General features: G+C 42.8%; 2 protein-coding genes across 11 annotated transcripts in view; one reads left to right on the top strand and one right to left on the bottom strand.

Moving 5' to 3' along the window:
• kmt2e (lysine (K)-specific methyltransferase 2E) overlaps positions 1–8,276 on the top strand; it is a 38,575-nt gene extending 30,299 nt beyond the window's left edge. For 5 of the 8 annotated variants that reach the window (XM_081364178.1, XM_081364174.1, XM_081364176.1 and 2 more), the window contains 12 exons: positions 64–135; positions 596–775; positions 1,369–1,695; positions 1,784–2,083; positions 2,292–2,445; positions 2,537–2,763; positions 3,456–3,512; positions 3,606–4,070; positions 4,242–4,471; positions 4,670–4,752; positions 5,849–5,931; positions 6,031–8,276. In XM_081364178.1, the coding sequence (XP_081220304.1) occupies positions 64–135; positions 596–775; positions 1,369–1,695; positions 1,784–2,083; positions 2,292–2,445; positions 2,537–2,763; positions 3,456–3,512; positions 3,606–4,070; positions 4,242–4,471; positions 4,670–4,752; positions 5,849–5,931; positions 6,031–7,080 (3,228 nt within the window). In that variant the 3' untranslated portion in view covers positions 7,081–8,276. The remainder of the gene's footprint in view (positions 1–63; positions 136–595; positions 776–1,368; positions 1,696–1,783; positions 2,084–2,291; positions 2,446–2,536; positions 2,764–3,455; positions 3,513–3,605; positions 4,071–4,241; positions 4,472–4,669; positions 4,753–5,848; positions 5,932–6,030) is intronic. The other 3 variants (XM_081364179.1, XM_081364177.1, XM_081364181.1) reach the window with 1 other exon arrangement.
• A 4,258-nt stretch (positions 8,277–12,534) lies between these two features.
• lhfpl3 (LHFPL tetraspan subfamily member 3) overlaps positions 12,535–14,019 on the bottom strand; it is a 56,521-nt gene continuing 55,036 nt past the window's right edge. For all 3 annotated transcript variants that reach the window (XM_081363050.1, XM_081363051.1, XM_081363049.1), the window contains exon 5: positions 12,535–13,825. The gene's annotated coding sequence lies outside the window, so the exon portion shown is untranslated. The remainder of the gene's footprint in view (positions 13,826–14,019) is intronic.

Below are 14,019 nucleotides of genomic sequence, written 5' to 3'. Positions count from 1 at the left end.
TGAGCAAGCTGGAGGCCTGTGTGTGTTTAAACCCTGATGGCTGTCTCTTTCGGCACCATTCAGGGCAGCCCGGCAGAGGAGTCCCATCGTCACAGCGCAGGGGCTTCCTGCTGCAGAGCTCTGAGAAACAAGGAGGTAAACCTACCCCTTCATATCCTGAACAACCCCCAACCCAACCCACTCCCCTGCCTGTTACTGTACAGGAGAACCCACACACTAACCCCACTGTCCTGTGCTCACTGACCCCATGCTGAGACTGAAGTCCAGGCATGCGACCCTCAGTCACTCAACATGGCCCACCTGAAGACACCCTCGTGTGGTATTTGTTGCCGATCTTTTTGGTAGGACATGAGAGAGTACAGAAACTCACACACACACACATACATGCCACCTCTCACACCCTGGGGGTGTCTTATATTTCCTCTTGAGTAGAAGAGAAGTGTCCCATTTCTCTCTTTTCCCGCCTTTGCTGCTGGCTATGGCCTGCTGATTGCACTAAGTGGCTAACTGGGTTCCCAACTGTCAGCCAGAAAATAGACTCAGCCTTTCTCTGTTGTCTTCTTTCCTCCTTTCTTTCTGTCTGTCAATCATGTAGACACGTGAAGAGAGGAAGATGGAGGCCATTCTGCAGGCGTTTGCTCGTATGGAGAAGAGAGAAAAGCGGAGGGAGCAAGCGTTAGAGAGGATCGGCACTAAAGGGGAGATTGGTGGACGCAGCGACATTAAGGAAGAGCCCCCTACTACACCTGAGGCTGAACCTCCGGTCCTGTTACAGGTACGTAACCTTCAATGATGCACACATGCAAAAATTGCTAAATCCATGGTGCGTTTTCTTGTACAACTGAATCTTACTAGCTTGACATTGAGTCACACAAACAGCAGTTACTTGATGAACCACGTCATTTACTTTTGGAACTTTTGGAAGTTATATCCATTTATTTGAACTAAAATGAAGTAAAAATATTATATGAAATATTAGTACAATTTAAAATAACTGTTTTCTATTTTAAAATGTTATTCATTTGTGTGATGGCAAATATGAGTTTTCACATTTCTTGTTATCAATGTTGAAAACAATTGTATCACAGTACTCTTTCAGAACTCTTTAATGTATAGAAACTTACATTTTAAAAGAACAGCTTTTGTTTAATATAGAAATCTTTTGTAACATTATAAATGTCTTCACTGTCACTTTTGGTAAGTTTAATGCGTCCTTGCTGAATAAAAGTATTTATTTATTTCAACAACTAAAAATTAACCCCAAACTGTTGAACTGGAGTGTATGTAAGGAAATTATCTTTTTTGTAAGTGTGTTTATTCCTCCTAATTGTAAGTATTCAAACAATCGTTCATTGTTTTGACCTTTAGCCCATGCTAGAGGTAGTAAAGGAGGAGCCTGGTCTGAAGCCAGCAAAGGTGAGCCGTAACAAACAGAGAAAAAGCTTCTCGCGGAACCGCACTCACATCGGACAGCAGAGGCGGCGAACGCGCACGGTCAGCGCCTGCTCCGACTTGCCACCTAATTCCCCTGGTGAGGCTTTAGAGCCCTTAACAGCAGAGACTCTTGATGGAGAGATGCCCTCGGCCCCTGAGGTTGAAGCTCCCCCGCCACATGCCCCTGACACCAGCCCACCACACAGCGGCTCTCCCGCCCCAGCATGCCGCAGTGGACAGAAGTACCCCAAAACTAAAAAGGTAGAATTCCTTCCCATTAGCTTCCATAAAATGCATGTCACAGCTATCTGTTGTGAGTTTTATAACTGCGTATTCTCTTTCCCAACAGCACTTAGTGAGCGAATGGATGGGTGTTGATAAACAGGAGCAGGGAGCTTCGCGGACCCCGGAACCTCCGCCTGAGAGGCCGTTGCGGATCAGTAGTGATCCTGAGGTCTTGGCCACACAGCTGAACTCTTTACCGGGCATGGCCTGCAGCTCACATGTCTACAGCACGCCCAAACACTACGTCCGCTTCTCCTCTCCTTTTCTAGCCAACCGCAGCCCCAGCACTCCCGGAGTGCCCACGGGACGGCGACGCTCGAGAGAAATGCCCGAAACACCACCTACCACTGGCTCCTGCAAGAAGGTAAAATTGCTGCATTAAACAGAGATGTCAGCAAGTAACATATTGATATTGCTCATCATTGATTTTTGCCTCTCGAAAGATAAAATAGTCACCTGGTGGATGATATTAAAAAAATCTAATTTCAGCTCAGACCCACATTAATATTCACATTGAAGCGTTTATATTCAGGCTAGCAAGTTTCTGGTCTAACTCCATGTGTTTTGTGTAGCGTTGGCTGAAGCAAGCTTTAGAAGAGGAGGGTTCCACCAGCCCAGGTGGAGGGTGCCCTTCTCTGCTGATGCCTAGTGAGAGCCCTCTCAGCCCCTCTATAAACGGCGAGTCCTACAGCCCTCTACCCCTCAACGGCAGTTGCTCTCTACCAGGTTGGTCAGCAGTCATTGTCCAACTGAAAGTTCATTGTCTTAAAGCTTGTCTAAAGCCGTTTTCAATCTTACTCTGTCCGTGTGCTTGCAGAATTGCCTACCCCATTGAAGAAAAGACGCTTATGTCCGCTCGATCCCTGTATGTCGGAGACTTCCACCCCATACGGGTCTCCTTGTGCCACCCCAACCCGAACAGAGTCGACAGATGCACCAGGCACACCCCTGCTGCTAGCCACGCCTCCTCGACCACGACCAGAGGAACCCAGTACTGAGCCCTCAACACCCTTGCAGATTCCCAACCACCCTCTGCCACAAGAGGTAAGACCACATCTGCAAAGTTGTTGACTTTAAGTGCCCAGTGTTGTTGCTGTAGATATGCCTAAAATTTCAATAACAATAAAATCTTGATGGAAATTTATAGAATGAATATAATTCAGTACTTAAAATATACTTAAAATATTTAATTATTAGAAATTGCTGTTTGTGAGTGTAATCTCTGTAAAACGATACTTAAAATAAAATAAAAAAATTAAAGCCTTGTGGTCAGTGCTCTGGCATATAGCACAGTAGCGTTTTGAGCAACCCAAGTTAAAGTCCCAGCTCGAGGTCCTTTTTCTGATCCTGTTCCCCTCTCTCCTCCCATTGCTTTCTGTCTCCTCTGCATTGTTCTTTCCCAAAAAAAAAAGCCAAAAAGCCACAAATATAACTTAAGAAGAATCCTAATCTAGTTATTGTGAGCGAGAAGTAGTGAAAATGTTTTACCCAATATTTAATAAAAATGATTACCAAAATATTGATAACAGAACCCTTATGGATTATGCAATGACAAAGCTGTTAATAGTTTATTGAACTGACACAAGAGGGCACTAACACTTTTGCTATTGACCAAGTGGGCACAGTTATTACCAGTGGTGATGGTCATAAAATGATTGGTCACTTCTGGCCAATTGATTTGAGGCATTATTTTGGTGAAAGGCAACAAAATGATCAAGAAATCTCTAAATCTTCAGAGTGAGTCATCTATGGATAGCTCTCCAGATGGTAGCCGGAGGCCCAGTACACAAGATGTGAGTTCACTACTTAAAGATCCTACACCTGCTACAGAAGTGTTGCTGCATTTTTCATCACCACATCTAACACATCTTGTTGTCTTTTGTCAGGTTGAGCGACCTCCTTCGCTGTTGGCATCTCCCACCGTGAGAAATGCAGGCTCTGATTCGGCTCCACAGGAGTCTACAAAATCTATAGGATCTCTGAGTCCTCAGCCCTCAAATGCTGAGCCCCAGGATGCTGTAGTAGATGAAGGCATGGAAGTTGATGGTGGTGGTTCAGAAGCTGCCTCGGCACCTGAGACGCCATCCTCATCTTACCCTCCTTGGATGAAGAGTCCAGATCGAGGTGGCCTCTCGTTTTCCCCAGTGAACTCTAATCTGAGAGACCTCACCCCTTCTCACACATTGGAGATGGGGGCGTATAGGCCAGATTCAACCTCCACTGGCCCCTTCAGTGAAGCGGCACCCTTCTATCCCTGCAATGAGGAAGCAAGTGGTGTGACCTTTACCCGCTCATTGAGTGGGGAGGGCGCAGGGGAGGGAGGCACTGCAAAGAACCCACAGAAGAAAAAGGTCTGTGTTGATGTATAAATGTAAAATTATTTGTTTTTCTTTTTCCAAATTCTTTATCTGGTAATCTCATCTGAAGAAACAACTGAAAATTTCAAATTTATTTGTCAAAATATGATGTATGCCATTTATTCAAGTAATTAATTTACTGTACCAATATTCATGTGTTGTTAGGTCTCTCTCCTGGAGTACAGGAAACGTCAGCGTGAGGCACGGCGAAGCGGCTCCAAGGGAGAGTGTGGATCACCTGTTTCCACAGCGCCACCAGTAGACGTTTTCCCTGTCGCTGTGGAGATGCCCTTTGAGCCACCTGTTCTCCCAGCAACACCAACCCCCAAGACCCCTCAGCCTAGCGAGGAGTCAGACGCTCAGCCTCAGGGGGAGAGAGATGGAGAAGGCCAGTGGTACGTCCCTAAAGAATTTCTGTTCCTTGACAATGAGCTCTTAGCCTGCATTAGCATAAACTCAATTTCACTACAGATTTGTTTGGATTAAAACTTTATCAAGAAATCAGGCTGTATTTTGACTTCTCTATGGAGATATGGAAAAAAATCCTGCGAATGCTTCAGAATTAATTAGAAATTATAACATTTAATTTACAGGACATCTTCCACATCAGTAGAGCAGGCCAGAGAGCGAAGCTACCACAGGGCCTTGTTGTTGAGTGACCATCGTAAGGATGCAGGTAAGAACAACCTTGGAAAAATGTTGGATTGTGATTTCCAGGTTTGGAGAACTCATGGTAGTTGATTTGTGCTTATAGGTGAAAGTGCGATAATTCTGATGAAATGTTAAAAAAATTCAAAAGACAATCATTGTGATTTATAATTTTGAGCAAAATAATAACGATTATTAATTTAACCATTATGCAGCAAGACAAAAATGTGACAACTTGACTAAATTTTCCAGACATTTAGTCGACTAAACAAAAACAGAACAAGGTCAATTATAATTTGATAACTAAATAGGACATTTCAAACACAAAAAAAAGCTGATGAAATGATCACTTCTGCAGACTTCAGTTCCAACCCTGCCTATAATTTTCATGTGACTCTGAACCCTGTGATTTGCTGGTTCAGTTGTGTTTAGCCGCGTTTCCATCGAAATTACCCCGGAACAGGAACTTTTTTACCAGGAACCTTTTTCCCCCCAGTCCTGTTGCTAGCCGCATTTCCACCACGGTCTAAAGTACCGTGAAGATTAGGCAAATAGTCCGGTGACATGGGACTTTACAGTTCCCACTGGATTTCATCCTCTGAATTTAAGGTTAATAAAGCCCGAACCTCGTCGTCGGTCCATCGGTCGTATTTTTTAAACTCCATTGTTGATTCGAATAGCAGACGACTGTTAGTGCACGCACCGGTGGTGTTTCCTGCGGTGGAAACGCGGCTTTTGATTGGGATTGGGGTCTGCAGGATGGTAGCTTTCCAAGAACAGGGTTGGAGACCCTTGGTGTATCCAATAATAATTCCAGGGGTGTCAAGTCAATAATCCTGCTTCTGGAAGACCACTTTCCTGCAGAGTTTAACTCCAACCCTAATTAAACACTAAAACAGGTGATCAATGTCTTGAGGATTACTATAAACTTCCAGGCAGGTGTGCTGGAGCAGGTTGGAGCTAAACTCTGTAAGAAAATGTCCCTCCAGAAGCAAGACACCACTTAGTTATCCCAAACGATTGAAGAAATCATGGAAATGCCTTGATCAAAAGGTGTGGGAACAATGGTAATATCTTCTGTAGTCTTTCATTGAATTAAAATACCTACTTTGTCTCGTTTTCAGACAGTGGGGAGTCAGAGGGTGGCGACTCCCAGGTGAAGGAATGTCCTTCTCCTAAGAGCTGCAAGAGCCCATCAGCACATGCAGTAAGAGTTTGCTTCTCTCAGTGCAATATTCTATTTTGGCAACATTAGAATTTTCAACCAGCAATTTGATGTCATCATAAACCTTTTTATTATTTACAGCCTTGTTCTCCAGCACCCCAGACTGTGTCTCGGCCATCCAAGGAGGAAGATGTTGAAGCACAGCCTCGTGGTCCTGCTCAGCCTCAGGCACTGTCCGTCCAGCAGTCCAGCACCAAGAGTCCGAGCTCCAAACCAGCCGCTCTGACGCCCAGCAAGCTCCACTGCGGCCCCTCCAACACCTCGCAGAGTCACTACGCTGGACCTTCGCTCATGCACTCTCCCAAAGCGCAACCCCAAGGTTCACCTTACCGTGGTCAGCGAACGTTCCTGACGGCTCAGCCTCAGAACCAGCCTCAACCCCAGGCTACGTCTGTCCCGGCCACTTTCCCTCAGTATAACCCCCAAAATGCCCCACCTCCACCCCCTCCTCCTCCTCCCCCAGCTCCGCCCACCTCTGCTCCCTACTTCCCCACTCAGCCTCCCGCTGCTGCTGCACCGTTCCCTGCGTTCAAGCCTACTGTGGCCTCACCCTTTCCTCCCGGTTCCCAACCTCTCCTGCAGTCCCATCATGCATTGCATTACCAAAGTAGTGCTGCCCCTCCCCCACCACCCCCTCCTCCCCCTCCCCACCCGCAGCCTGGCCCCACCTTGCTGCATGTCAATCTGCAACCTCCTTCGATGCAGCAGCATCAACTCCTCCTGACCTCCGCCCCACCCCCACCTCCTCCTCCACCTCCTCCTCAGGGACAGAGTTCCCAGCAGCCTCAACCTAATAGTGGCACGCTCCTGTCAATCAAACAAGGACCACACCCGCCCCTTCCACCCCCTCCCCCTGCTCCATCCAGTAACACACCACACCCTTTTCAGAACATTGGTGGCTTTCAAACCACTCTACTACACCAGTCTGCACCAGCCAACCCCTCAGTAACCCCTTCCACCTATCAACAAACTGTACTACCCCCTCCGCCTCCACCACCTCCTCAACAAACTCCTCCCACACAGACCCCGCCCAATTCGAGTGTCTCGCAGATCGCTGGCGGTAACAGAGGACCTACCCCTTCATCTGCTCCTTTCCACAGCGCCGGCTACTTGGGCACAGGATGGCACTGATCACACCCACTTAACCCCGCCCCTAGACGAACTCTCTCAGAGAGGGGCGGAGCTACATCGTGTAACATAGGCAACACAGCACCACTGTAAATATTTTCTATGTACCTTTTCACAAAGGATAATGGAAACCGGTAGGGGGGAAAGGGTACATTTTAAAAAGAAAAACAAGAAATGCAGAACTGTAAAAGTAGACTTTGTGTAAAAGATGATGGTTAATGAACCCTGGTGCTCATCACTTACCCAGAATCCCCCACTCCTCTCTCCTTCCCATAACCTTGTACTGCCATCCTGTCTTTTCCAGACGTCTTTTTTTACTTTTAATGTTTTTATTCATTTTAATCGCCTTTTCTGGTCTCTTCCTGTTGGATCCTTCTTCTATCCTCCCAGTGCAATGCAATGCAATGGGACATTCCAGTTTCCTCCTTAGCTTTCCCTACTCTTCCTGTCTCTCACTGTTTTTTCACTCATCAGTTATTTGTTTTATCTAGTGGCACATTATATAGCAAAAAGGTTTTGTATAGAGAAAAAATACAGAATTATTATTTTTTTTATTCCTCCATGTAACAAAAATATCTGTGCACCGCTGCAGAAATTCAGAGGAGACCTTTCCGATAGGCCGCTTCACTGCCCAGGAGACTGCACTTGTGTGAATGAGCGAGTCTGTGTGCATGAGTGTCTGTTTTTAAGCGGAAGGGAGCGTGTATGCTTGCATGCCGCCCGCATCCGTGTGCATATTTGAACAGCACGCGAGAGGCGGAAGGCAAATAAGACAGACAGATGCGTGCTGTTCTCTGTGGCAGCTTTAGAAAGAGAGGTCCTTCCTGTAGGGGTAAGCGGTTTATTTTTGAATATCAATGGTTATTTGTAGAAAGTGTAATTTAATGTATAGGTGGTTACTCCAGCTTTCTCCAGAAACAGTTGTAAATATTGGCTTCTTTTCTTTTCTATGCTTGTATAATTCGCTCCCATCCCCATTTTGGAATATGGTTGTAAATACAAGCGCTCTTGACAAAAACGCTGAATGTTTCTGTGACTGTAGCACTATTTTTATTTCTTCCTCTCTGGTTTATTTTTTTTTACTGTTTGTGTGTGAGTGTATGTGTGTGTGAAGGACAGAGGCTCACAGACACAGCACTGGTTGGCTATTTTCATGGTTCATTATAATAAATCACTGTAATGACAGTTTTATACCAATTAAATCGTCTTGTGTTTTACTGGGTTGGGAAACTGGGGTGTTTATATGTCCCTAATGGGAGTTTTCTTTCACCACGAAGGTCTCGGGATGAAGAGATGCTGCATGCAATGAAGGTTTCAAGATCAGTCTGCTGTTGCTGAGACTTTTCTAAAGGTTTCTATTTATTGACCACTATTGATGTTTGGTATTGAAAATCTAAACCTAAAGTTGCTTTTTTTTGCCATTATCCTCTGATAGATGCTTCAAATAAACTGTTTTTGCTTAGATCAAGCAGAACAAAGGGAAAGAGGTAATATGACCCGTCAAGCAGAGTTAAGAAGCCCAATCGGAATGAAGAAAGATTACATGACCAATCGGAACAAAGGCAGAGAGGTTAGAAGACCAATCAACATCAAGCCAGAGATTAATTACATTGTGCACAACTTTGTCTGTTGTCTTGCTAAGGTTTGCCATGGTGTGAAGATTGAGCAGCTTTCAGGTCAGTATTATCTAGGGTCAGTGCTCTAGTAGATTTAGGGGAGTCCCCAAATGTATTTTTATTTTAGTAAAAATAAATGACAAGTCTGTTTAAATTCACGCAGTGGATATACAGTAAATTTCATGAATTATGTGATTGATGTTTATTTTTAGGCTAGTTGTCATGTCACTTCTTTCTACTGTATTTATCCATTCCATGGTGGGGCTTTTGTATTCCTTACCTTATTGGAAACATTAGGCTTACTTTTTCCTTAATAATGAATTTCATTATTAACATCCCAACGCTGCTGAGAGGTGTTTAGATGAGTATAAAAATATGTGCTGCACACTTTCCTCTCAATAACAAAATAAACAAAAATGACAGCAGTGAGAAAACGGCAGTTAAGACAACATCTGACCATTGCGATGTGGATGTTTGCACAAACTCTGTAAAGTCACGTCACGTTTATTTATATAGCACTTTATACAATATATCGCTTTAGACCAAACAGCTTTACAATATTAAACACGTGGCACATGCACAGATAGACTCGGAGTGGTGCTTAAGCACCTCCCCTTTTCTTCTGACTAGATAGTGCTCTTTTTGAAAGACATTTTTTTTATTTTAATTTAAATTTGGCCCATGGAAAACTGCATTTAAAGGTTGGGTAGGCAATTTCAGAGAGGCTAGCAATAGCAAGCTAGCTTTAAAAGCACAAGATCCCACCCTCCAGTCCCTTCAGAGCGCTCTGCAAAGCCACGCCTCCTTCAAAACACATGAACGCGCACAGCAGAGCAGAGTCTGTAAAGCGCCACGAGACGGTGTTAAATTACCTCATGTCTCAAAGCACATAACATTACAATAATAATGAACGTAAACAACTTAGAGAGCTCAGACTTAAACCACCTGACTGCCGCAGATTCAGCGTTGATAGTGTTGCAGTAGAACGTCACGGGTTCTTGTAATTACGGTTATGGCGTGAACGCAGCATAAGCTCATTGTTTTGGTTCAGGAGGAACCATTAAAGGCAGCTACTTTTTTTTTTGCGGCACTTTGTGACTGTGGCTGTCTACAACTTTGCATAGCCTTACGGAACAAGCTGATGAAGTGTGATGTCTGTGGGAGCAGGTGCGTGGAGGTTTGGAAATACATACATTGACAGGCAGGTCAGACCTCCTAACATTTTTTGTTCTGAGACTTCCACAGAAGATATATGTAAAAAAATATATATATTTAGACCACTTTGATCATTAATTGCTATCAGGATGTGAAGAGAGTTTCAACCAGTATAACAGTGTTAATGAAAAACATTGCCTGCCCTACCTTTTAAGTTATAATTCTGCTAGACTGCACAAGCCCCTGTTCGTACCCCTCTTCTATATCATGCAAGTTAAGCAGAGTAGCATTCACGTCTCACTGATCTGCATTTACTGGTGACAGACAGGTAATGATAGTTTTTTTTAGTTTTTTTTTACCCGAAGCATTCGGCATTGTTTGTCAGTGCTGTCAAATTAAACCACGATTAAAATATCTACACAGTGCCAGCCTAAATTAGGTAATAGCCCTCCATTAAGCTTAACCACAAGCATTGTGCAGGGTCTGAAATGCCACCATAATGAATAAAAAAAGCCCAGAAAATTCAAGATATGAATTGTCACTGTACAAGAATTTGTCTTTTATATCACATGATATATAGTTAAGCAATATCACACCAGGAAAAAGTGCTGTTTTCCCGAATATCACGCGATTGCAAATGTAATATTAATTTTAATACAACAGTTCATAAACGATAAGTTGATATTCATTTACATTTTTAAACACAGTAATGTCAATGTTGACTGTTTATGCTCTATTTGACCAATGATATTAGTTCCAAACAAAGCAGAAAAGTTCTGTCTCCCTGTTTCTTTCCTTGCCAGTTCGAAAGAATCGTGAATTAATGATTCTTTGACTCGCTTATTAAGACTTGCCACCACATACTGGGTTTAGTTTTATATAAATGCATCATATATAGAAAAATATCAGTTTTTCCAACATTTCATATAGGCCTACAAAATTTTACATTTAAAACACCAATCTCATAACATTACTCATGCAACTGTAATTGCAGTGTAAATACATCTACACTCACCTAAAGGATTATTAGGAACACCATATACTAATACTGTGTTTGACCCCCTTTCGCCTTCAGAACCGCCTTAATTCTACGTGGCATTGATTCAACAAGGTGCTGAAAGCATTCTTTAGAAATGTTGGCCCATATTGATAGGATAGCATCTTGCAGTTGATGGAGATTTGTGGGATGCACATCCAGGGCACGAAGCTCCCGTTCCACCACATCCCAAAGATGCTCTATTGGGTTGAGATCTGGTGACTGTGGGGGCCATTTTAGTACAGTGAACTCATTGTCATGTTCAAGAAACCAATTTGAAATGATTCGAGCTTTGTGACATGGTGCATTATCCTGCTGGAAGTAGCCATCAGAGGATGGGTACATGGTGGTCATAAAGGGATGGACATGGTCAGAAACAATGCTTAGGTAGGCCGTGGCATTTAAAAGATGCCCAATTGGCACTAAGGGGCCTAAAGTGTGCCAAGAATACATCCCTCACACCATTACACCACCAGCCTGCACAGTGGTAACAAGGCATCCATGTTCTCATTCTGTTTATGCCAAATTCTGACTCTACCATCTGAATGTCTCAACAGAAATCGAGACTCATCAGACCAGGCAACATTTTTCCAGTCTTCAACTGTCCAATTTTGGTGAGCTCGTGCAAATTGTAGCCTCTTTTTCCTATTTGTAGTGGAGAAGAGTGGTACCCAGTGGGGTCTTCTGCTGTTGTAGCCCATCCGCCTCAAGGTTGTGCGTGTTGTGGCTCCACAAATGCTTTGCTGCATACCTCGGTTGTAACGAGTGGTTATTTCAGTCAAAGTTGCTCTTCTATCAGCTTGAATCAGTCGGCCCATTCTCCTCTGACCTCGAGCATCAACAAGGCATTTTCGCCCACAGGACTGCCGCATACTGGATGTTTTTCCCTTTTCACACCATTCTTTGTAAACCCTAGAAATGGTTGTGCGTGAAAATCCCAGTAACTGCGCAGATTGTGAAATACTCAGACCGGCCCGTCTGGAACCAACAACCATGCCACGCTCAAAATTGCTTAAATCACCTTTCTGTCTCATTCTGACATTCAGTTTGGAGTTCAGGAGATTGCCTTAACCAGGACCACACCCCTAATTGCATTGAAGCAACTGCCATGTGATTGGTTGATTAGATAATTGCATTAATGAGAAATTGAACAGGTGTTCCTAATAATCCTTTAGGTGAGTGTATATAATAATAGTATAATAAATAGTCATTTCTGTCAGTAATGCACAACATTGATTTTGCTCGTTTACCAATTCCAGCATAATGCCAACAAAGGACATGGTTATTTATTTATTTAAATATGTTCTACAGTATGTAACTAACTTAATTTTTATAGTTATTATGAAAGGGGTGCCCTTTTTTCCTGCTTGAGCTCCTTCCCTTCAAAATTTAAATGCACGGCCCTGCCAGGTGTGTCCAACCCTGCTCCTGAAGAGAGCCAAAAACACACTTGCCTAGAAGTTTCTAGTAATCCTCAAGACCTTGATTGATTGGTTCAGGTGTGTTCAATTATAACTGGAGCTAAACTACAGGACAGGGGCCCTCAAAGAGCAGGATTGGACACCACTGATCTAGTGTGACAAAAATAAGACAACTGCTTGTTCTTTACAACAATGATCAGAATAAAATATCTTTAGCAACACTTGTCTTGACTTTAGTCTGTAGAGGTAAAATCTTTATTCATTAATGTGGGTGAATTGTCTTTAATGAACTTTTATAGCTAATACATTTTAATGGTGTATTTACATCATTTTCTACATACAACATCTGACAAGACAGACACCCAATAAATAAAGCAAAACATCTTTTCTTTCACTTTTCTTACCCCTCAGAACTTCATCCAGTATCATCCAAACTCTTCAGCTGTCCAAGAAGGGAGGGAGTGTGTTGGTGTTTGCTTTTTGAAGCCACATCCTCCAGGTTTTTTCATGACATTTTCTTTTTGATTGGCATTCGTTTATCTTGGTGGGACAGAATGACTATACCAAGAGTACAAAACGGTACCAGCTGAGAACATCATAATTATGGCACACATAACTATACAGCACCAACACTGCCGAGAAGTAAATATTGAATTAGAGACATACAGAAATTCAACATATACACTCAATACATAATACTTAAAACACTCTCCTACTTCTGTATATACTTGGCTTGTGCACAATTACTAATGGCATAGAAGTCTGCCCCTAATTTTGACACTTATTTTTTAAAATATATTAACAGTGAACTCTAACCTTCTGTTTGCGTACCCCTTTAAACAATGTTGGATAGCGTTGTGGTGAAATAACTGTACATTTGAAACCCGATAAATGATCACTTGCATGTAAATTGGCTCTCAGTAAAGTGGTCATGATTCAATGTCCCTTTTTTGTCTTTTTTTGTCTTTTTTTTTTTTTCTTCCCAGGGCTGATAGTGACACAGAGAAATACTAACAGGCTAGGAATGTCTGTGTTGCAGCTTTGTGCCGGAGTGTAATCCCACAATTCAAGCCTGTGAACGTTTTCTTCTATATTAGTATACTTGGAGAATTCAGTCAAATAGAACAGTGTTTTACAGTAATTCTTAAATCCCAAAATATTAACATTATTGTAATGCAGGCCTGAAGAAGAGGACACAACGTAAAATAAATAACTTTTTTTTAATCCAAGTCAAAGTTGCTTCTAAATGGTGCATTAGCTGCCCTATCATGTTAGTAGCACAGAACACGGTAAATCAAACTAGGGTGGGGATTTTTGTTTATTTGCAATTCCAGGGAGTGAAGTGAAAAGAAGGGATATGGACAGAAAAGCAGTGAGTTCCCAACTCCATTCACCCTGTTTGCATCCTTCACTTTAACGTTTTTTCAAACCGTTGCAGTCAGGCTTCCTGCCCTCAGGATGATGGGTAAAGCTGGATTGTGATTTCACATAATGATTTTCCTTAAACGAGACAGAAACACCTGAAAACAGATAAAAGGGATGTTTTACTGTAAATTCACAGCATTATACTTGAGAAATGTACACATGGAAGCTAAATATCAGTTTCATTTACTGCCCCACATCGTTTGGACAACATTTGGACCCCATTGACTTTCATTGTATTGACAAAAAAAATAAAAAATTGTCAATTTTAAAAAGCGAAACAAACCATTTC

This window comes from Scardinius erythrophthalmus (genome assembly GCF_964197995.2).
Source record: "Scardinius erythrophthalmus genome assembly, chromosome: 4".
NCBI classification, from domain to species: domain Eukaryota; kingdom Metazoa; phylum Chordata; class Actinopteri; order Cypriniformes; family Leuciscidae; genus Scardinius; species Scardinius erythrophthalmus.
This window is presented reverse-complemented; position numbering and strand designations above follow the sequence as displayed.